The 24,632-nt window shown below is 40.4% G+C and overlaps 1 protein-coding gene across 3 annotated transcripts in view; it reads right to left on the bottom strand.

The window, feature by feature from the left end:
- KDM2B (lysine demethylase 2B) overlaps nucleotides 1–24,632 on the bottom strand; it is a 189,440-nt gene that overhangs the window by 144,109 nt on the left and 20,699 nt on the right. For 2 of the 3 annotated variants that reach the window (XM_089676473.1, XM_089676478.1), the window contains exons 5-6: nucleotides 21,666–21,844; nucleotides 17,192–17,298 (exon numbers count right to left, since the gene is read on the bottom strand). In XM_089676473.1, the coding sequence (XP_089532599.1) occupies nucleotides 17,192–17,298; nucleotides 21,666–21,844 (286 nt within the window). The remainder of the gene's footprint in view (nucleotides 1–17,191; nucleotides 17,299–21,665; nucleotides 21,845–24,632) is intronic. The other variant, XM_089676486.1, reaches the window with a different exon arrangement.

The raw sequence follows: 24,632 nt of genomic DNA, 5'->3' as shown, positions 1-24,632 counted from the left end.
GCTTCTTTTCTGCTCTATGGGAGGCTGGGAGTAAGCGGACTCTGATCTGCTCTGCCTAAATGAAAGTGGACTGATGCCCTGCCTTTTTTTGCAGACTGGACCCCGAGGGTAGTTGGGTTTAAAGTAACAAAAATCCTTTGGTACCCAATTCTTTAGAAAGGCATGGACCTGCAAAGCGAATTCATACCATTGCCCTGAAACACTCCCCGATCATCTTACGAACGAGACATAGCGTTCTTACTAGCAATCCTATTTGGATATTAGATGCGTTCAGGCACCACCTTACATCTTTATATGCTGCACCTACGCAAGCAAATAATCAGGATATAGCCCACTTTCTTGAGGGTCTCTCCCTCCAGAAACTTATGCCAGCTCATAGGACACTTATGGATCAAGCAATTTTCGCTACAGAAATTCTACAGAGCATTAAAGATTTAAAATTGTGTAAACGACCTGGTCCTGATGGCTGTTCAGGACTTTTTTTATAAAACATTTGTGCATATTATCACGCCTCACTTGGCAACCGTGTATAATACTACTCAAGAAGGCAGCGTTTTCTCCTCCTCTCATCTGACTGCGAACATTGTCACGATCCCTAAACCTGACAAAGATCTCCACAATAGGGAAATTATCGTCCAATTTCTTTGATCAATATAGATCTAAAACTTCTCACCAAGATTTTGGTTAATAGGCTCAATTCCTTCCTGACTAGACTTATCAAGAAAGGTGGGCTTTGTTCCCAAAACGCCAAGCAGGAGATGCCATCTGCCGAGTTCTACAATTACTCCATATCGCCATGGGTCGCTCTCTGGAAATGATGCTTCTATCATTAGATATCACTAAGGCCTTTGACACCCTTTCTTGGCCCTACTTGACTATGGTTCCCTGGCATTATGGTTTTGGCCCATTTTTTCTACATTGGATAGCTGCCTTGTATAGCGCTCCCCAAGCTAAAACTTGGATATCATGGGTTTGAATACTCTGTTTTCCCAATCAAGCGAGGCACCCAACAGAGTTGCCCTCTTTTGCCACTCTTGTTCGTTTTGGCCATGGAACCTCTGGCTGAAGCAATTTGGAACACTCCTGATGTGATGGGGGTAGACGTTGCGGGATCCTCCCAGAAGATCTCTAGATTTGCAGACAACATACTGTTATCCTTAAGTAAATTAGGTGGTGTAGCTCTAATACCATGTGATAATAGACATAGAAAATAGAAATAAAAGGACTCGATATTAAATGGGTGAATATATAGGTGTACAGTGGTGCACCTAATGTGTAGCCCAAAAACATGCCATCGAGAATGTGACTAAACATAAGGGATAGGTGATATAAGTGAAACAAATTAACAAAATATAAATACATGTGATCATAAATGAACAATATTCATAAATCATAAACCACAAAGTACCAAACTTATAAATGTGATGAATCAATCTTCAACCGTGAAAATAAATACGTGCTCAAGTGCATCAGACCATCTGTCACCGGCTAGCATGCACGCTTACCTCCATTCTTTGTCCCTCAAGGAGTCATAAGGCAAAACAGATCACCAGTTAGTCCCAGGTGGGATGAATTTCACTCTCTGGATGGACACAGGATCAGCTTCCACACAGCCCACGGTTAATCAACCATTACAATGGTAAGGCACCTTTACAAAACTCCTCCACTCTCCCAATGGCTCATAAACAGGGAATCAGAGAAAAATCCACCATAGTGTAATAGAATAAAGTTTATTATACCATACACAAATGCCAAAGACTTACTCACGCAATAAAATTGGGTCATAGACCCACCAGGCATGAACTGTATAACCCACAGTCAAGGTGCTTGCATAGGGAGTTCAAAGATGGCTGCCATCCGTGCGTAATTGCGTCACCAAGGTCTAGTCCAACATGTTGCGTACTTTGTGCTATAGGATGAATATTGTTCATTTATGATCACATGTATCTACATTCGGTTAATATTTGTTTCACTTATATCACCTATCACTTATATTTAGTCACATTCTTGATGGCATGTTTTTGGGCTACACATTAGGTGCACCACTGTACACCTATATATTTAGTCATATAATTTATGTATTCGCCCATTTAATATCGAGTCCTTTATTTCTATTTTTATGTCTATTATCACATGGTATTAGCGCTACACCACCTTATCTACTTCTGTTTCATCCATTCTAGTCTAGTCAGGTGTCAGCAGCTTCTTCGTTTTTATATCTTTGGCAGCGCATGAGTCCACCCCCCTTTATTTAGTCCATCCATTTTAATATGGTTATCCTTAAAGTCCCCCCACCTTTCTCTACCCAACTTAATGAAGACTTTGGACTCTTTTGCTCTGCTTTCTGGTCTTCATCTTAATCCAGGAAATCAAAAGCTCTTTCAGTGTCTCTTGCACCGTAGACTTTGAATGCTCTCCATCAGACCTTCCCATTTCAATGGCTTGCCACACTGCCATATTTAGGTATCCGGCTTTCTCCCTCCTACAAAGGCCTATATCAGACCAATTTCCCCCCCTTATTTAAAGCATTATCGAAGCTGTTGCTCTCATGGAACCACCTCCCGCTATCTTGGTTGGGCAGAATCAATGCATTCCAAATGACATATCTGCCTAAACTGTTCTACTTCATTAGAATTCTCCCAGTTCCCATACCTCCTAATATGCTTCAAATTCAGCAGCGGAACATTCTTCGTTTTTATTAGAGGATCTTTTTGGCCCCGTCTTAATAAGCGAATATTGTTTGCTTGCAGGATCCATGGGGGCCTCTCAGTCCCTAATCTTCACGCTTTGCATCTTGCAGCCAACCTCGCCTCCATTCCCCATTTACATGAGACATCAATTGTAGCCCATAAGGGCAAATGGTAAAAGATAGACTCCCACCCAATGTCCCTACCTTCTTTACCGTGGCTTCCTCCCAATCATCGCCCCTCTGGCATGGGTCCTACCTTATTGCATACCCTCAGGCTTTGGGACTCAAATATTCTGCAGGATTGATTTCGCTTCATTTACCTCTCTTACGCTCTCTTGCTATTATAGGTAAACACTTGTGTTTCAGATTGTTTTTCTAATATGTCTGTAACTTGTGTTGCTGTGTTCGCATGTTTATGCAGACTGACTAATTTAGCTAAATTCCTGTGGAACAAGTGGGAAATAACTGCTGCTTTACGCCATGGTGCGAAATGAACTTCTCGTCTATATATCACTCTCTTTTTTTCTCTGGTTCCCCTCTATTCTTTCCTGCTGATCCTTCTTTTCTACATATCTCTATGCCTTAGTTTACTACTACCTTATTGGTTTTAGGGTCAAATAGACGCCGTAACTTTGTGTAATTTTTTTTTCTCTCACACAGTTGGGCTTGATGTCCTCTGGTTCCATTCCTAATATCTCAGTTGTTACTGTTCTCTCTGTTTGAATTCTACAAATATCAGAAAACCATTCTCATGTCTAGGTCCAATCGTTTTGTCCTCCACCTGCTCGTTGTTTCTCTTATTTTGCCACAATTCGATGCTGTACTTTGAGATATCAGAAAAGTGTATACAATATAGTACAGTTATTTGGCTCTGTATATATCTGCCAATAAAAACCTTTGTTAAAGAAAGGCATGAACCTTCAAATCAGGTCTGCCTGAAATACTGACAGGTAGACCTGATCAGATCGCCTGTGTGAAAGAGGCCTAAGAGAAAGACATTTTTTTTTTCTTTTAAGTTATGTGAATGCGAACATGTAACAAATATAAAGAAGGTTTTACCCCAATTTAGCTGCAAAAATGAAAATACACTATATACGTTGGGCTTCTGTTGTGTTGTGGCACCTTTAATGATGTAAAGGAGCTAGGTCCAGGTAAGTCTGCTCTCTATGGATGCATGGTTATATACTGTATACACAGCCTGAGAAGTTAACACATAAGGCACTGGATATTTATAACTCTGAATTCCCTCCAGGCCCCACTGCCTGTTAAAAAGGATGCACATACGCCTTGCCCATGCATAAGGTTTAATGGTCAAGCCGAGTGCACTTGATATGGCCATCAAACTTGCAAGATATCCTCTTAATAGGCCACCGGATCCAGGGGATATACCATATGTATAAATTTACATCCCCTATGATACGGAAAACGTGGGAGGCTATAGTAAAACAAACAAAAAAAACCCACAAAAAATAAAAAAAGAGACCGCTATGCTTGACTGTCCCTGAATTAAATACAGCATCTCCAATGAAAGTGCTTATCATGTACAGTTTTCCCAAGCGCCATGCAGTTAAATGCTGCCAATATATAGCAACTCATTGTGCTTTTTAATTAAAGTATAAAGTAAACCGAATGACTAAAAATTTAAGCTTTAAACAAGTTAATGTAATTTCTAAAGTCATTTTCAATGTTTAGCTTTTTTTTAATATGAAGTTTTCATTAAAATAGTTGGTGATCCTGCCATGATGTTCCTTGTTCAGGCACTCCCTGTTATAAGCAGACAACCCTCTAACCACATCTCCCAGTTATGCCTCTGCATTACCTATCTGATGTAGACTATGGGGTTGATTTACTAGCTGCAAAAAGACTTCACTTTTCAAGTGCAGTTCCACTCATTTTCCCCAGAGCTTAGTGAATGTGGTGAAGCTTTGCCGATTTCCGTCATCCAATCATGTGCAAGCAGAAATACAGTTTTCCTTGCACCTGATTGGGAATTCTTTTCAAAGCAAAGCTTCACACCACATTCACTAAGCTCTAGGGAAAAATTAGTGCTCCCGGACTTGCAAAGTGCACAATCTTTTTGCACTTAGTAAATCCCCACCTATACGTGGTCCTTAACCATTGCCCCCTCTAAAAATAATGCAGCTGCTCCTGGCCCTATAAAATTCTGTGATTCTGCTGTCCACATGTGGATGTGGAAATGAAGACACTAAGGAGATTTAAGCATTGAGGCAGGCTTTGGGGGCACAATCTTGGTAAGTATTGAGCTCTGAGTAGAGAAGGTGAGGCAAGTTCTGCTCAGGGGTGTCAGGAAAGTAGGGTAAGAAATTTGTGAAAGGTGCACCAGGATTTTGCTGCAGTCACAGGACTATCATGCAAGCTAGGGCAATAGATCAGCATGTACAGTATTAAACAACAAAAAAAAAAAAACACACCCACACACTACACCCCCTTTCAAAAATACTTTTTTTTTTTTTTTTAAAGCAGTAAGAAGGAAAAAAAAAAAAATAGTAAAAACAACACACACACAAATTTGGGGCAAGCGCCAACATTTATCTTGTAGAAGCACACTAAGCACTGGTGTACACCGATGCGACTTCAGATATGCGATTCACAAATTGCAGCTGAAGTTGCATCCAATGTATTTCCATGGCACAGTCTTAATCAGTGTGATTTCAAAAATAGTTCCTGCACTTTTTTTTTTCCTGATTTCATTGTGACTTGCATGGACTTCAGTTAAATTAAGTTGCAAGCCACAGTGAAATCACAGGTACAAAAAACTCGCTGATCTGCAGCGTTGAAATCGCGCTACTTCAAGTGAAGTAGCAGGATTTAAAAGTTGCGTTCAGTATGAACCAGGGCTAAGGATGGACCAGCAGTGCCTTAAATCTCACACTGCAGATATACAGGTATGAGACTATATGAACAGGAGTGCCTAGGCACACTCACATACCAGGAAATGCTCGGTAAATTTTCCAGGAAATGCTTTATTTCAGGAGGAATTCAAGACAAAAAAAAAAAAAATATCTTTGCAGGTAAAAAACGTGCATTTATTTTTCCTAATTTGGAGCCTGTAAAGCATTGCACCCATGATCAGCAGATTGTGGGTGCCATGCAAGACTCCTACAGACTCCTCTGTGCATCTGTCTGTTCATACCTTATACAGGCAAGCAGACACACAGACAAGAAGAAAGAACTATCATGGTAGTTCATTGAGAACTACAAGCAGACAGCCATAAAGACTTGTCAGGACTTGTAGTTTTCCCATTCAAAGGAAAAAACAGAATGGATGACTTCGCCAGGCAGGTGGAGCCCGGCATGACTAAGTTTTTTCAGATTGTGACAGCTGGGGGGGAGGGGGCCAGTTCAATTGTAACATAATATACCCTGAATATGGGTGTAACATATTACAAAAGGTTAACTTATCCTTTAAGAGTAAGTCAAGAGACACACATTCATAACTGAAAAGAAACAAAAAAAAAAAAACAATTTACATCTAAAATATGCAAAGTGAAACTCTAAAGACAATTGTGCAAAACTATATGCAAACTAAATAAATACAAATCAGATGTACTTCCTCTTTAAAATATATCAAAGCATTCATATAAACAATTTTTTGGTGAACATTACAACCATGAATAATATATCAAATGCAACTAACATAAAGAATGGAAAAGCTCCTCACCAGTTTCAAATGACCTACTAAAGCATGAGGTCCTGAGCAAGCCGTCCCCTTGTCAACACAAAAGCACAACGGTGCAGATTGTCATACTAACACAATGTTAGTGAGGCAATCTTTTTTCCTCACTGGGTTAAAATGGATGGGGGGGAAATTCTACTGTGTGCTCAGCCTAAGATGGCAGCTTCCTTAGCTGTAAAGGATAGGAATGTTTAGTCCTGCTTTATTTAAGGTAACACCTGGACTAAGATTTACTAAAGGACTTTGCAAGTGCAGGTGCTCCAGGGCTTAATAAATTAGGTGAAGCTTTCGCTTTGCAAAAAGTGCCCATCATCCATGGTTGGATGATGGAAGTCAGCAGAGCTTCCCCTTATTTACTAAACTCTGAAGCAACTGCACTTGCAAAGTGCATGGTCTATTTGCCTTTAGTAGATCAACCCCGTTGTGTTTCGCAGTACCATGTTTAGAAGTCACTAATTATTCTCATACCTGGTAATGTTAAGACAAAAGGTTTTATGGTGGCCTACAAATCAGGGATTTATAAAAATAGCTATTGTACTACAGAGATGAAGTGACAGTCATTTGTGATGTAGCCCATGGACCCCACATTTTGGAGAATTTTTGCAGACAACCCCTAGCTTCATATATGCAATTTGCTTGGACAGAAGAGCCTTTTTAATAAATGCAGCTATCCGTTCTGTCATCTTGGGAGTATTTGTGTATTTTCAATGTTTCCTAGAACAAAAAAAGTAGTAACTATTTAACGGTCTTAGTGGCACTGGCTATGTCATAATCTGGCAGAACACACAAGACAAAAAACAGCTGGATTACAGATGTTAGGGATATCTAGGAGATTGGAGAAATATTACTTAATGTGTATTAAAAAAAAAAATGGCCCAATTTTAAAGCAACCCTAAACCATAAGAATGAACTCTCCTGGTTCTGTATGGCAGTTAAGACAAAAGGTTATCTGGCGTATTTCCTTCCCATCATGTATAATTTCCCAGCTATAAAGAAAATTTGACAAAATCCCCAATTTGAATCATCTCTTCTTTGGATGAGATAAAACGGTGAGCAAGAAAGTATGCAGAACTTCTTCCTGCTCTCTATCAGTTAGATATGGTATGTCAGTGTGCCAAAGCATATGGAGTCTTTCAAGCCTTGTATTTTTGGTAGAGTGTAACTGGCAATAATATTGTGAGATAAGTATTTAAAACCATTTTTCTGAACAGCCATCTATTTTGGGTGAGAACTGTATGCAGCATCTACAAGTCTCCACGGAACCAAGTCAGAGGTGGTATTGCTCCTGCAACGGTGATTCACATTTAAAGATTTTTGGTCGTAGAGAATACATGTACATCCACTCCGATGGATGCCCATAGAGCAGCCTCCTCAATTCTTATGAGCTCAGAGTTGTGGGCTGTGGCAGAGAAGATTATTGGCAAGTACACTACAGTGGATGAACCCAAGAGTGTGGCTGCCTGTTTATATGGTATATCTGTCACTAAAAATCTTTAGTCTATGGAAAGTGGTCTTTAGATTAATTAGAAAATCATGAGTTGCCAATAGTAGCCCCCCAATGCAGTACTAGTTTGCTTTTGGATTCATCCACCCTTAAAACCATTTGGTAAGCAAGATCGTATAATTGTAGGTTTAGAAAAGCAGACTACAATTCACAGAGGAGTTGCAGAGCATGGGGAGCGATGAACTAAAGTGGATTTGCACCACAGGTACAATAACAGTAGAGTTTAGCTTGCAGAAAATGTTTTGGCCATTATACACTGGTGCATTTGAGAAAATATAGCAGTTTAGGCAATTTCACCTTTTTAAACAGATTTACTCCCCCATCAATTTAAAGCGGAGTTCCACTCACACTAAAAAAATAAAAAAAAATTTTGTAGCTGCTGACTTTTAAAAAACAGCCACTCATCTGTCCCATGATCCTGCAGTGTCCTCCCCCACAGCCAGTTTCACTAGCCATCTGGTGTTCCAGGCGCCAGAATCTTCAGTGTGGGCACCCAGCTGTGACAGCTTGCGGCTTCACAGCCGGGTGCCCACTGCGCATGCTCGAGTAGTGCTGCACTTCCTGAATGGCCCCGTCATCTTCTGGGACCTGTCACGTGTCCCTAAAGACTACGTGGAGGGAAGGTAGGACAACAACTTTCGCTTCCGATCACCAGCAGAAGTGGGAACGGGTACCTGTCAAATTCAAAAGGTGCCAATCCTTAATGGGGAGTGGGGGACCAGTCTTTAAAGCGGAACTTCCCCTTTTGGGTGAAGCTCCGCTTTAAGTGACATTTTTGCCAAAGAGGGATTTTCCTTAAAAGAGCAAGTCACCAGCTGTAAAATTGCTCCGAGAATCTATAGCCTTTCAACCCTTTTTACACATGCATTTTCACATCTCTGGCACATCTGAATTGTCAGTAAGTTGTAAATATAGTAATGCATAAAAAGAACAAAGACCATAGTGTGTCTAGCATATTTGACACCTAGAGCAGATTTTTTTTTTTTTGTATAAACACTGCCCTACTTTGTAGGAAAAAAAAATGTTTCAGTAACAAAATCACGAAATAGAACAAAACAAATGGCCAGAAAAGAAACACCAAAACGGTGAACATTGTAGCCAATGGAAAAGCCTTCTTTTATCAGTTATGTCTATGCAGTGGTCACATATAATTAGTGGCCAATGGGAGCAGAATGCCTTATATTAACCACTTCAATACCAGGCACCTTTACCCCAATACTGCCCAGGCCAAATTTCAGCTTTCAGTGCTGTCACACTTTGAATGACAATTGTATGGTCATGGAACACTGTTCTCAAACTGAATTTTTATCACTTTGTTCACACAACTAATGAAGAGCTTTCCTTTGGTGCTATCGGATAATGACTAGGTTTTTATTTTTTTGCTAAATTAAAAAAAAACAAACAAAAAAAACAAAAAAAAAACAAAAAAAAAAAAAAACACAATTTTCTCTTCATTTCGGTTATACATTTTTGAAAATAGTTTTCATAAATTTAGACCAAAATCTATACTGCTACATTTCTTTGATGAAAATAACCCAAATCCGTGGCTTTACTATTTAGTCAGTGGGAAAGTTGTCCACTTTAAGTCCGCCCTATAGCAGACTTACTGCTACAGGGCGCACGTTCTTCCACCGTAGGGGGTATGTGCGCCGCCAGAGTACTGCTTCTGCTGTGATTGGACACAGAAGAAGCCGATCAACAGGTGCTGGCCAATGGATGAGTACTGGCACCCTTTAATCGCCAAGGAAAAAGACAGAACAAAGCTCCGCCTATGTAAACATGGCAGAGACATGTTCTGTTAGAGGCGATCTGCTAGATTTTCCTTCCCTTCAAAACAGGGAATAAAATCTAGCAAATTGCCTAGTAAAAAAAAAAAAAAAAAACTTTGGCTAGGCACACAGTTAACCCTTCGTGTGCCCTAGGAGGTTTAACACCTTCCCAGCCAGTGTCATTAATACTGTGTATATTTTTTGCACTGGTCACTGTAAAAAGTGTCACTGGTCCCCAGAAAGTGTCAGTGTCAAACTATCTGCAATAAGTCGCTAATTGCCGCCATTAGTATAAGAAAAGTATATACACTAGAACGCTATAATTTTTGCGCAAACCTATCAATATAAGCTTGTTGGGATTATTTTTACCAAAAATAAAAGTAACAGAATACATTTTGGCCTAAAGTTATGAAGAAATTTTTTTTCATGTTATTGGATGTTTTAGATCATAAAATGAAAAAAAAAAAAAAAATTAATAAAAAATAAACCCAGGAGGTGATCAAATACCGCCAAAAGAAAAACTACTTGTGAGGGGAAGTTAGGGAAAAAAAAAAAAAAAAAAGACAAAAATTTAAAATTTATGTACAGCATTCCATAACAATGCAATTGTCAGTTAACGTAAACACAGCACTGTATAGCAAAAAACAGCCTGCTCACGAAGGGGGGTAAAAGTGGTTATAGAGTCCACAAACTATTGTGTATATCTGAAAATCGATCAATCCTGCTGTACTGATGACCCCTCATTTCCTGAGGTCCAAAAATTTCAGGACGGTACAGATATCCCCTAAATTACCCGTTTTTGGAAAGTAGACATCTGATATATTTAGTAAGAGGCATGGTGAGTTTTTTGAAGTTGTCAATCTTGTGGAAGATTAAGAAATTTAAAAAAGTACCAGTTACACTTTCCAGTCATCTAGTCTCCCTAGCAGATTAACTGTCGCCTGAGAAAAGCTGCTTTGTTTTGGCTGATCCCTTTATGTGGGCCACCGACAGCAAAAGGGCCCTGCTCTCTGCTCATCCTAGAACCTCCTGAGCTAGTTCCAGAAGCTTCTGGGATCTAGTGCCCCCCGATGATTCAAGTATGCCACTGTCAACATATTGTCTGACAAAATCTGGACTTTTTTCCCCCCAATCCTGTCTTCAAAGGGCTTCAAGGCCTGAACTACTGCCAGCAGCTCCCTGCAATTGGAGGAGGTCCCCCATAGGTGTAGCTCCCATGGGTCCTGGGCTTGTTGGCCCTCTAGGTGAGCTGCCCAGCCCTACTTGCCTGCATCCATGCTTACCCAAACTGGGTCTCACGTAAAAAAAAAAAAACAAAAAAAAACAAAAACCCTTTCGCTGCCAGGGAAACCCAATCAAAAACTGAGAGGGAGCGAAGGGTGGGGAATTTAAACTCTGTCTTTTTTTTATATTGTGTTTCCTGTGAGGTGGAGCTAGTCATCTCAGGTGTGCCGTCCTTCAGGTTTTTTTTTTTTTTAATGTCACAAGTGCAGTACAGCATCATCATATAACTGGTATGGCACTGATCAGGGACACTGACTGGTGACTTTAAATTTTTCTTTTTTGTTTTTTATAACACTGAATAGAGTAATATACAGCCAGGTCCATAAATATTGGGACATCGACACAATTCTAACATTTTTGGCTCTATACACCACCACAATGGATTTGAAAGGAAACAAACAAGATGTGCTTTAACTGCAGACTGTCAGCTTTAATTTGAGGGTATTTACATCCAAATCAGGTGAACGATGTAGGAATTACAACAGTTTGCATATGTGCCTCCCACTTGTTAAGGGACCAAAAGTAATGGGACATAATAATAATCATAAATCAAACTTTCACTTTTTAATACTTGGTTGCAAATCCTTTGCAGTCAATGACAGCCTGAAGTCTGGAATGCATAGACATCACCAGACGCTGGGTTTCATCCCTGGTGATGCTCTGCCAGGCCTCTACTGCAACTGTTTTCTGTTCCTGCTTGTTCTTGGGGCATTTTCCCTTCAGTTTTGTCTTCGGCAAGTGAAATGCATGCTCAATCGGATTCAGGTCAGGTGATTGACTTGGCCATTGCATACCATTCCACTTCTTTCCCTTAAAAAACTCTTTGGTTGCTTTTGCAGTCTGCTTTGGGTCATTGTCCATCTGCACTGTGAAGCGGCGTCCAATGAGTTCTGAAGCATTTGGCTGAATATGAGATAATATTGCCCGAAACACTTCAGAATCCATCCTGCTGCTTTTGTCAGCAGTCACATCATCAATAAATACAGGAGAACCAGTTCCATTGGCAGCCATACATGCCCACGACATGACACTACCACCACCATGCTTCACTGATGAGGTGGTATGCTTAGGATCATGAGCAGTTCATTTCCTTCTCCATACTCTTCTCTTCCCATCACTCTGGTACAAGTTGATCTTGGTCTCATCTGTCCATAGGATGTTGTTCCAGAACTGGGAAGGCTTTTTTAGATGTCGTTTGGCAAACTCTAATCTGGCCTTCCTGTTTTTGAGGCTCACCAATGATTTCCATCTTGTGGGGAACCCTCTGTATTCACTCTGGTGAAGTCTTCTCTTGATTGTTGACTTTGACACACATACACCTACCTCCTGGAGAGTGTTCTTGATCTGGCCAACTGTTGTGAAGGGTGTTTTCTTCACCAGGGAAAGAATTCTTTGGTCATCCACCACAGTTGTTTTCCGTGGTCTTCCGGGTCTTTTGGTGTTGCTGAGCTCACCGGTGTGTTCCTTCTTTTTAAGAATGTTCCAAACAGTTGTTTTGGCCACGCCTAATGTTTTTGCTATCTCTCTGATGGGTTTGTTTTGTTTTTTCAGCCTAATGATGGCTTGCTTCACTGATAGTGACAGCTCTTTGGATCTCATCTTGAGAGTTGACAGCAACAGATTCCAAATGCAAATAGCATACTTGAAATGAACTCTGGACCTTTTATCTGCTCATTGTAATTGGGATAATGAGGGAATAACACACACCTGGCCATGGAACAGCTGAGAAGCCAATTGTTCCATTACTTTTGGTCCCTTAACAAGTGGGAGGCACATATGCAAACTGTTGTAATTCCTACACCGTTCACCTGATTTGGATGTAAATACCCTCAAATTAAAGCTGACAGTCTGCAGTTGAAGCACATCTTGTTCATTTCATTTCAAATCCATTGTGGTGGTGTATAGAGCCAGAAATGTTAGAATTGTGTTGATGTCCCAATATTTATAGGCCTGACTGTAATGTTCCCATAGTAAAATTGTACTACTCTAGGAAAATGATCATTTTTCTTTTTTTTTTTTTTTAGGATTGCTTAGAGCAGTGAATTTCACTGCTATAGGCAAGCATTTAACTGAATGAAAATTGATTGTTTTATTGTTGTCATTAGCTTTGATTGGCCACAGCTAATCACATGACACAGATGGACTGTGATTAGCAATGGACTAGATGGACTAGCAACACAATTGTATACAATGGATGGCATGAAAGGAAGCCATTCATTGTGCACAGCAGGTCACACAGCAATCGTGTCCGATGGACATTGCCGGTGACAAATCTCACCCCATCAGGACTATAGTCGATCTAAGTGGATGCCAAATGACATCCTCACATATCACCACTTTGCACGTGCCCACAGGGCCATGCTGTGGCAAGATATGTCATCGGGAAGGTGGCGATCCGGGAGGATGTGATATGATGTCTACCCGCATTGACGAAAGTCATGCCTGGACGTAATTTTACTATGGGCCGAGCAGGAAAGGGTTAATGCTCAGTGGGAGCAGAACACTCTTAAATCGAGGCGCAGGGCCCTCCTATCCCTCTTGTATTGAACTGTACTGTCACTGTATTGTCTCCCGTTATATTGTAAAGTGCTGAGCAAACTGTTGGCGCTATATAAATCCTGTATAATAATAAGAATTGTTGACCAGTGGGAAAACAGCTAAACAAATAATGCAGATCAGGGATTGCTGGGAGGTAGAAACTCTTCATTGCTCAAGAAACCCTAACAAGCTCTAGAGGAACCCCAGGATTCTATGGTACCCTGATTGAAAAATTCTGATCTAGAGAGTGGGAGTTGAACTTCAACCCTAAAAATTTGAATTGTTCAGACATCCTAAATTCAGGTTATCTACAGGAAAAGGATAGAATCATATCATCTGTATAAAGAGACACCCTCTCCTCAAAAGTTCCTAATCTTCAATCCTTAAGCTACGAAGAAGTTTGGCAAAAGGCCCAATTGCGAGGGCAAATATTAACAGGGAAAGGAGGGCATCCCTGTGTTGTACCCTGGAGAAAATTAATGTTGTCTGCGAGATGATTCTTAAGTGCCAACCCAAGTGTGTTAAAGCTGATCTCCATGTTTATTGTAACTTTAAATAGTTCTTTGGACCAAGGTGGTCCAAACAAACCATTTCCATCACTAACTGATGCAGTGGCTCTCAGTACAATATGAACTCTATGTAGCCTCAGCCACATACAGTACACAGTGCTGTTTTCCCACTTGTGAGACGAGACCTTCCCACACCCAGAACAAAATAGAGTGGGGCAGAGCCATTCATAGACAGTTTGTATCCTATGAATGAACTCAAAGCTTTCTCTGAGTGGCTGAGTCAGAAAGGCGGGCTGATGACATCATGAACTCTGACATTCATTGTATTCTTTTCAGGCAGAGCATCGCTCAGCCTGATTATTTTGTCCTGGGTGTGAGACAGGAATATATTATTTCACAGCACTGTGTACTATATGCAGTGCTGAGAGCCGCTGTAGCAGTTAGCGAAATAAATAGTTTGTTTGGACCAGCTGGTTTCAAACTGACTATTTAAAGTCACAGTATTCTACTTGTGCAAAATGTTAGAGCAAACATGGAGATCAACTTTAAGTGCCATGTTTGCCAGTAAGAAAAGAAAAGAAAAAAAAAAAAGGAAATAAAAACACCACACCTTGCTGTGAATTGTTCTCCAAGTATCTAAAGAGGGATTTCAACCCCTAAAGATCTTAAATTGTTCTGACTCCTTTAAATTCCAGGTATTTACAGAGAAAGGAAATAAGCATCTAATGTAGTGTATGTGGGGGGACCACCATCTCCTGAGTACCAGTCAGTGATTAGCCTCAGTAGGAGTACTGAAAATGTGGGCCTTGCCTCCATAGACTCCAGCAGGATACATCATGGTTTGTAAATTATACTCATGTAACCTTTTTAAAACAGAAAGGAAGGCCACTTCTTCCTTCTGGGTTTATGCAGACAAAAAGGTAGATGGAAATCCTGTTATCGTTGCATAGCAGACCTGGGATGGTTCTTGCAGCTTTAAAGATGGCATCCTTATCACAGAAATGAAACCGCTTGGCGATCAAAAGCCTTGGTGCAGTTTCCAGTGGAGAAAGATTTGGAGGACATAAGGTGAGCTCTCTTGATGGCAAAAATGTTGGGAGAGATGCTGCAGGACAGTATTCTTTTTAAACCACTCCTCTAAATGTTCGTCACATGCCTCAAAGCCTTAAGAAGAACCCAAAAGTCTAAGCTTGTTAAGGTACATTCTGTCCTCCATGTCCCCTATATTAGGCATAAGAGAAGCAAAAAAGTTAACTGGTATTCAGTTGACACTGCTGTATGACCGCCATATATTAAAACAGTGAAGTTCCTTCCTCTGTTTCCTCCTACTCTGGGTCCTTATCCATCCTTCATAGTAGAGCTTTGATACTGGGTAGATGCCTCTGTATGTGACTTTGCTTCCCCAAGAGAGGCATTGTTGTGACATTGCTTCCTCTTTTGGTTGCAGTCTATGTGCCTCCAGGTGCCATTTTGGGCTGCGTCCCAAATGAATCATGCAAAATTGTCTGAGGGGCCATTCTGTGGGTGATGACAATGCTTCACATCACTCAGGATCCAAGGAGCCCTGGGGTGATTTGGGAAGGTATGTTTGGTGGTTGTTATGCAGGATTATAAGCAGGAGGAGATTGCAGATGGAGTTCAGGTAGAATATATACTTGCATTCTGGAAATCAGCCCCGCCCCCTAAAATGTCTAATTTACTTAAGGACATTTTTGCTGGAAGATTTAAATAGCTTTTTCCCCCCCATGATTCTTTAGAACCGGAGGATGCAGTCCTAACCAATCACACAACATTCAGGTGTATTGTCAGTCCTACACAAATTATATGGTTTGACCGTACTGAGAGACCCAGCTTGATAGCTGAAACAGGCCCCACCAGTATATGCCAACACACTACAGTCCACATCCATAGCAAACAAAAAGGAGTACAATGCAAAGCAAATACTTATCAGAAAGCTGGTCTGCATGAACGGCTCATCAGTAAGAATGTATGGTTAGTCACGGGTTTACAAATTTGATAAAAACGCAAATGGTGTCCATATTAAGGGGCAAGAGATAATCCAAGGGAACTGTGAGATGTGAGGGAGATATCAAATAGCTCTATTTCACAGAGAAGTCACAAACTATGAAGTGCATTCCCTGATTCAGGCATATTCACATGTAGTAGACTGACATTCTCAGCTTCAATTATAGGTAAGTGCAGACTCCAATGGGGACCTACTAACATAATAATAGGACCATCTAACATAATCAGGGCTTGACAAATAGCAGGCACCAGATCATCAAGGTGACTAGAAACTGCGGTCTGGCGCCTGGGCTTTTTCTCCTGCTCCGTGCTCCTCAGGATCACTGGGTCTGAGTCCAGGCCGAGCTGTCAGGGGGGACTTCCAGCTTCACCTAGAAGCAGGAACCAGTGGCGTTGAATGGGCTTAGCAATAGCCCCAATCCAGACACCAGGTGCTCCGGTTTCACCCTGGACAGGCTCTGAGTTGGGTCTGGACAGCCAGTGCGGTCACCTTTCAGTGACCATCAGTGCTGCCTACCAGAGACTAACTGTGCTACCTCATCACATCAGTGAAAAAGAAAAATGACCCCTTTATAAAAATAAAAAACCCAAAAAGGTGATCAAATACCACCAAAAGAAAGCTCTGTGTGAAAATTTAATATGGGTACAGTGCTGCATGACCACGCAATTGTCAAAGTGTGACAGCACTGAAAGCTGAAAATTGGCCTGGGAAGGAACGGGGGTAAAAGTAACCAGTAGGCAAGTGGTTTTTTTTTTTTTTTTTTTTTTTTAAAAGCCTGGCGCCTATATTTAAAGCAAATTTGACAAGCCCTGATGTAAACTGTTTTTACCGAGATATGTTGTTCACTTTAAAAAAACAAAAAAAAAAACAAAGTCTTTCTAAACACAACTGTAGACAGTAGAAGCCCCTAAATGGCAATGACCACAACTGGAACATTTCTCATTGGGCACAGTAGTTACCTCAATTGCCTGCACAGGCACATTAGAACAAGGTAATGAATATAGAACGTAGATCCTACTGAAAAATATCAGTTCTCAGTAAGGCAAAAAAAGTTTATTAATGAAAATACAATATTAGTACACAATGAAGACAATACTTGTATGAAGACATCACCTTAAAAAGAAAACTAAAAATCTAAAATGTTAGTTCCTAACCAAAAATATAAAAACACTTACTTTTTTACTTTGGGATACTTCATTTCAGATAAGACATTAGTTGATTCTTTTTGTTTCCCCTTTAAATGTGAAGGCCACATGTTATCTACCCAGTCAACTGCGTCTACCTATATGAATTTAAAATCTAGATTAGATCACAAATAGATCATTTAGGGGAAATAATTCACACAACTTTCAGAAAGCTCAAAATTATATGGTCTTAAAAAAACAAACACACTTCCATGTATTATGCGCTTCAAGGGCTTTAAATCTTTTAGTAACTCTGTGTCGAGTCTAACTATACTTACAGCAGTTACAACTCACTTATTACAGCCAACTTTATACATTCTGCATGCTCAGAGTTGGGAGCTATGGTGTGTGTGTGTGTGTGTGTGTGTGTGTGTGTGTAAAAAACATATTCAAGCTATAGTTATACAATGGATATGGGATGAAAGTGCACACTCTCAGGTTTAATTTGAGGGTATGTACATCCAAATTGGAGGAAGGGTTTACGAATTACAGCTTTTAAGAGTGGCCATCCCCCCTTTTTCAAAGGACCAAAAGTAATTGAACATTTTATTTATGGATATATTCAATTGTCCATTAGTAAAGGATTCTCAACAAAATATTACAGACAATGACTGCTTGAAGTCTGGAACCCATGAACATTACCAAAGACTGGGTTTCCTCCTTTCTGATGCTTTGCCAGGCTCTAACTGCAGCTGTCTTCAGTTGTTTTGTTTGTGGGTCTTTCTGCCTTTAGTTTTGCCTTCAGCAAGTGAAATGCATGCTCAATTGGGTTGAGATCAGGTGATTGACTCAGCCATTGCAGAATATTCCACTTCTTTTCCTGCAACAGCTCCTGGGTTGCTTTTGCAGTGTGTTTCGGATCATTGTCCATCTGTACTGTGAAGCGCCGTCCAGTCAACTTTGCTGCCTTTGGCTGAAAGTATCTGTAAACACTGCAGAATTCATCCGGCTGCTTCTGTCTTTCACATCATCAATAAACACCAATGACCCAGTGCCACTGGAAGCCATGCATGCCCATGCCATCACACAGCCTCCACCATGTTTTACAGATGACGTTGTGTGCTTTGGATCATGAGCTGTTCCAAGCCTTCTCCACACTTTTCTTCTTCCAGTCATTCTGGTACAGATTAATCTTCTTTTCATCCATCCAAAGAATGCTTTTCTAGAACTGGTCTGGCTTTTTTTTTTTTAGATTTTTTTTGGCAAAGTCTAATCTGGCTTTTCTATTCTTCAGGCTTATGAATGGTTTGCACCTTGTGGTGAACCCTCTGTATTTGCGCTCATGAAGTCTTCTCTTGATTGTAGACTTTGACAATGATACGCTTACCTCCTGGAGAGTGTCCTTCACTTGTCTGGATGTTGTGAATGCATCTTTCTTTACCATAGAGAGGATCCTGCGATCATCCACCACTGTTGTCTTCCGTGGACGTCCATGCCTTTTTATGTTGCTGACCTCACCAGTGCGTTCTTTTCTCAGAATGTGCCAAACTGTTGATTTGGCCACTCCTAATGTTGCTGCTATCTCTCTGATGGATTGGTTTAGTTTTTGAAGCCTTACAATCGCCTGTTTCACTTTCATGGACAACTCCTTTGAATGCATGATATAGGTTCACAGCAATAGATTCCAAATGCAAATACCACACTTAGAATCAACTCCAACTTTTACCTGCTTAATTGATGAAAAAATAAACAAAGAAGGAGTAGCCCACACCTGGCCATGAAACAGCTTTTGATTCAATTGTCAAATTACTTTTGGTCCCTTGAAAAAGGGGGGGATGGCTACTCTTAAGAGCTGTAATTCCTAAGCCCTTCCTCCAATTTGGATGTACATACCCTCAAATTAAACCTGAGAGTGTGCACTTTCAGCCCATATCCATTATATAACTATAGCTTGAATATGTTTTGGTAAATACCTGAAAAAAAAAAAAAAAAAAAAAAAAAAAACTAAAAAATTGTGCCTGTGTCTAAATATATATGGACCCAACTGTATATCTCTCTCTACACATATACACACACAGCTCTAAAAAATTAAAGGAACACTTTGAAAACACATCTCAAATGGGGAAAATATCATGCTAGATATCTAAACTGATATGGACTGAATAATGTGTTCGGAATGCAAGGATGCCCCATTGTTTGAATTCAGTCCTCTGCAGGTTGATCATTTTTCATTTCTGACAAAGACACCCTGAAAATCAACGTGAAAAAAAAAAAAAAAAAAAAAAAAAAAAAAAAAAATGATGCAGCAGGCTAGTCCATTTTGCTGAAATTTAATTGCAGCAACTCAGAACAGTACTCTGTAGTTTGTACGGCCCCCATGTGCTTGTATGCATGTCTGACAACATCGAGGCATGCTCCTAATGAGACCACGGATGATGCCCTGGGGTATTTCCTCCCAAATCTGGACCAGGGCATCACTCAGCTCCTGGGCAGTCTGAGGTGCAACGTGGTGGTGTATGGAATGAACACGATATCCTAGAGGGGTTCTATAGGATTTAGGTCAGGCGAGTGTAGGGTCCATTCAATGGTCTCAGTTCCTTCATCCTCCAGGAACTGCCTGCATACTCTCACCAGATGAGGCCGGGCATTGTCGTGCACCAGGAGGAACCCAAGACCCACTGCACCAGCGTAGGATTTCATCCAGATATCTAATGGCAAACAGGGTGCCACTGTGTAGCCTGTAGAGGTCTATGCAGCTCTCCATGGATATGCCTCCTCAGAGGCATCACCAAAAGGTCATGCTAAACAATGTTACATAACATTGTCTACGTCTTCTCCAAACCCTTTCACATGTGCTCAGAGTGAACCTGCTCTCAACTGTGAAAAGCACAGGGTGCCAGTGGCGGACCTGTCAATTCTGGTGTTCAATGGCAAAATGCCAATCGAGCTCTATGGTGCCAGATAGTGAGCACAGGGCCCACTAGAGGACATCAGCAAACCTTCTGGCAATGGCACGTATTGATGTGCCATCCAGGAGGAGTTGGACTGCCTATGCAAACGCTAAGGTCCAGGTATAGCCTCATGCTACCAAAAGTGACACTGACCCTAGCCAAATGCAAAATTAGTGAAAAAACAGTCAGAAAAGAGGACTACGAAAAAAAAATGTCAGTGACCTCCACTTGTAAAACCATTCCTGTTTTGGGGGTTGTTTCATTGTTGCCCATCTAGTGCACCGGTTCATTTCATTAACGCCAAAAGCAGCTGAAACTGATTAACAACCCCCTCTGCTACTTAACTTACCAGATCAATATCCCAAGAGTTTAACTGACTTGATGCTATACTCTTGATTGAAAAGTATTCCTTTAATTTTTTGGAGCAGTGTGCAAATATATATATTTATATACATACATACATACATACATACATACATATACACACACACACACACACACACACACACACACACTTAAATTAGTGAATCTGCAGTTCTCGCAGTCCCTGCAAAGCCCACAAGCAACTGTTGAGCTCACCAGTGAAGTTCATGCAGCTTCCTGCGATGGTGTGGCAACTGCATGCACTGCTCCGGGATTCAAAGCAGAGTAGCCACTAAAAATTATTCAGATGGTGTGGCTATCAGCATGGTCACCGCTAATACAAACATGTAAGCTTGTCAATCAGCACCTGGCCACACCTAGTCTTGCCCACTGCTTTCTGCATTGACAACACTGCTTTTTTGCTTCATGACATAAATGAAGAAAACACTTGGCTCATTTCGGAAGGGTACAGTAAAGGGTTTTTTTTTTTTTAATTTTTGAGGCATGTGCAACACAAAGTGGCTATTTGATTAGACGGTCACACCTTTTAGTTGTAATTTAAAATTGCTACATCATTCTTCTGACACACATTGCTCTATGTTTCAAACAGTGTTGTGGAACAGAAAGATTACGGACATCACATATCATAAAACCAGCATATGAGATAACCATAGATTTTTTTTTTCTCTGCAATAGCAAAGGGAATCTGAAGATGCCAGTGCCGTCGAGGGCCCCAGACCATTAGAGAGGAGGTAAGTAACTGCCTTCAATCCTGCTTAAACACTGCTGGCACCCATCCTACGTGCAAACTGCCTTCGTTTTGTGCCTGCATTCACCCTGAGCTACGTGCAGGCTACCTATAGAGATGCATCAAAATCTGACAGCTGTGCAGGACAGGTGCCATTGCCCATCTGAATGAATCCATATTGTATAGAATGAGGAAGAAGGGAGACTTATTTGCCTGGCAAGCAGGAAGATCTCACCAAAGTCACCAAGAGACAAAGAAAGTCAATGGATCCACTCAAAGTTTGACTAGTGCAGATAGGTTGTAATTTTCATACATAAAATCAAATCGAAAGGAAAGAATTTCTAGCACAAAAACATAGTTCTAATAGTAAAAGCATCTGCAGAACAGGAAACCCTTGGTAGAACAACAACTTATTCAGCATACATGTTTTTTGCAATAACTAAGGGAGAAAAAAGGATCATACCACAGCTGGCCTCTTGACTACTTTCTCTAGCTTGGTGTGGCTAAACTCCAGGCTGATCACATTGTACAGCTTCTCCCTTTCCATTTCTGGCGTCTCATAGTAGCGAACAAACTGTGACATACTCATGTCTGTACCCTTTTGTGTGTCCACATCCATCACATCAACTATACGCCGGCTTCCTACAAGAAACAGACACTGCATGGTCATCCAGCTAAATCACTCATTTTCTGACATCCAGTGAAATAACCGACATTAGATGAGTTGTTATGCAAGAAAGATGTGCCTATCAAAGCTGATCTTATGGCACAAAAAATAAATAAAAAATAATGCAGCTATGTATTGATTCATTTATTAATAAAAGTATTTTTATGCAAGCACTGCAAGTACCTTCATTTGACCTGGTATCAACCTTTTGCAGTCCTGTACAGCCAAGCTCTGACTAGGGGAGGGAGAAGCAGCACAAGGAGCCAATCAGTAGTGCTCCAGTACAATGGAGCATGCAAATAGGAGAGAGCAGAGTGACAGAGAGAGAGAGAAGCTTATTGGTCTGCTGATTTTCCTTTCACTGTCCAGCCACAGGCCAGATGAGGGACAAGACCTGTGAATGTTACGGATCTGCAGCAGAGTAAAAGGTCTGACAGCCTTTGGTACGCTATGTGGCACATAGTAAATTTCAGGAATAGATATACAGAAAAGCATATAGTCTGGCAGTTAAAATTGTGACCTTAAAATGTACTTTATAGGTGTTTTTAGCAGTTTGCTTGGAGTTTAGCTCTAAGATTGCTTGAACATTTTGCATGTTATGAATGATTATGGCCAAGCATGTGCCTTATACTTCCAGACTTGGATATTACAAGAGAAGCATGGTTTGCCTATCAATTACTTGCAGCGCATGAATCTAGAGCAGTGGTTGCCAACTTACAAAGTAAAGGAGGCCTCAAATGTGGCCCCTGATGTCTCCTATAGAACAATCTGACCATTTCCTCTAGTAAGGACCTGTGTATATAGCTCTTTGGAGTGGTTGGAGACTGAAGATTTCCTATAGCAGATATTCAGAGACAATGGACATGCTACATGAAATTTTCAGAGATTACTGCGATTATAGGCCCCTGTACAAACTGATGCTTCCACTACTGACTGCTAGAGCCAGAGGGCCACATTTCAAACATCAAAAGGGACTCACGTGGCCTTCTGGCTGCAATTTGAGCATCAGGGATCTAGAGAGATAGGTGACGAGGAGTGTACATGTGTAACCCGGCTAACCAAGGACAGCGACTACTCAGTACAGAGAAGAAACATCCCACAGATTAGTTATGGCCAGTAGCCAAACCAAACATCTAATTGAATTGCAGATGTTGAAAAAAGTAAACGTACACTTGTCAGGAAAAAAAAAGAAAAAAAAAAAAAAAAGGACTAAGTGCAAACATGATTCATCAATCTCTTAATATCTTCAGACACAAGAAAATAGATCTGTACGGAGATAAAAATATATGGGCTGCAACTACTGACATACTTTCTATTTGCGTATATTCAATAGAGAAGATGGGACTTTCAGGGTGCATAGACATGAATACCACACATTAAAAGTTATTTAATTTTTATTTTGTATTTTGGTAAAACACAAGAAAGGAAAAAATACAGAAACATAAAAACAATTTCAATTCTAAGAATACCAACTGAGATCCAAACTTGGTTAGGTAAACGTAGTTACTCCCTACATGTTTCACCCTCACAGGCTTCTTCAGGGAAGATTTTTTGAGGAAATTTCTACCGCCAAGGCAGTCTAAGGGTATATCAAAGGGAAATTGTTCAATTACCAAAGAACTTTAATATATCCAATACAAGGTATTTAATCAAATATATATATACATATATATGGGACTCAATGGCTCACCCTGGGTGTGAAAGCTCACGGAGCTAGGAGAAAATGACCTAAAAAAAAAAAAAAAAAAAAAAAAAGATCTTAATTGGCCTACACGTCCAAAACAGTTGTAGAGGATATATTGGGTATCAGATATCATCTAGGCACAATGGGATAGACAAAAAAAGATTAATTGAGGCAGCACAGTGGTCAAATGTTAACACTTCCGTCTGGCAGTACTAGGGTTGCTGGTTCAAATCCCGACCACGGCACCACCTACCTGGAGTTTGCATGTTCTCCCTGTGCCTGCGCGGGTTTCCTCCGGGTACTCCGGTTTCCTCCTACTCTCCAAAGACATGCTGGTAGGTTAATTGGCTCCTGTCTAAATTGGCCCTAATATGCGTATGTATGGATGTGAGTTAGGGACCTTAGATTGTACACCTTTTGAGGGTTAGGGACTGATGTGAATGTACTATATGTAAAGCGCTGCGTAAATTGACAGCGCTATACAAGTACCTGAAATAAAGTAATTAAATTTAAACGGAAGATATGAAGAGATCATAATTCAATATGTTGAGATAAACTTTAGGCAATTTTACCTGTTAAATGCTTTAGAAGGATATATAGGTATGACCGAACAAAGATCTATTTGACCTATATGTTCACAACCATAACAGAGGAAACAATGGACATCAAACATCCATCTAGACAAAATGTCTTTGTCTAGATGGATGTTTGATGTCCATTGTTTCCTCTCTTATGGTTGTGAACATATAGGTCAAATAAATGCTTAAGAAGGATATATAGGTATAACCTAACAAAGATCTAACAGGTAAAATTGCCCAAAGTTTATCTCAACCTATTGAATTATGATCTCTTCATATCTTCCGTTAAATTTAATTTATCTTTTTTTGTCTATCCCATTGCGCCTAGATGATATCTGATGCCCATTATATCCTCTACAACTGTTTTGGATGTGTAGGCCAATTAAGATTTTTTTTTAGGTCATTTTCTCCTAGCTCCGTGAGCTTTCACACCCAGGGTGAGCCATTGAGTCCCATATATATGTATATATATTTGATTAAATACCTTGTATTCGATATCCT

The sequence above is a fragment of the Staurois parvus genome, unplaced genomic scaffold (genome assembly GCF_062004578.1).
Source record: "Staurois parvus isolate SC_StPar_1 unplaced genomic scaffold, SC_StPar_1.0 ptg000014l, whole genome shotgun sequence".
Classification (NCBI taxonomy): domain Eukaryota; kingdom Metazoa; phylum Chordata; class Amphibia; order Anura; family Ranidae; genus Staurois; species Staurois parvus.
This window is presented reverse-complemented; position numbering and strand designations above follow the sequence as displayed.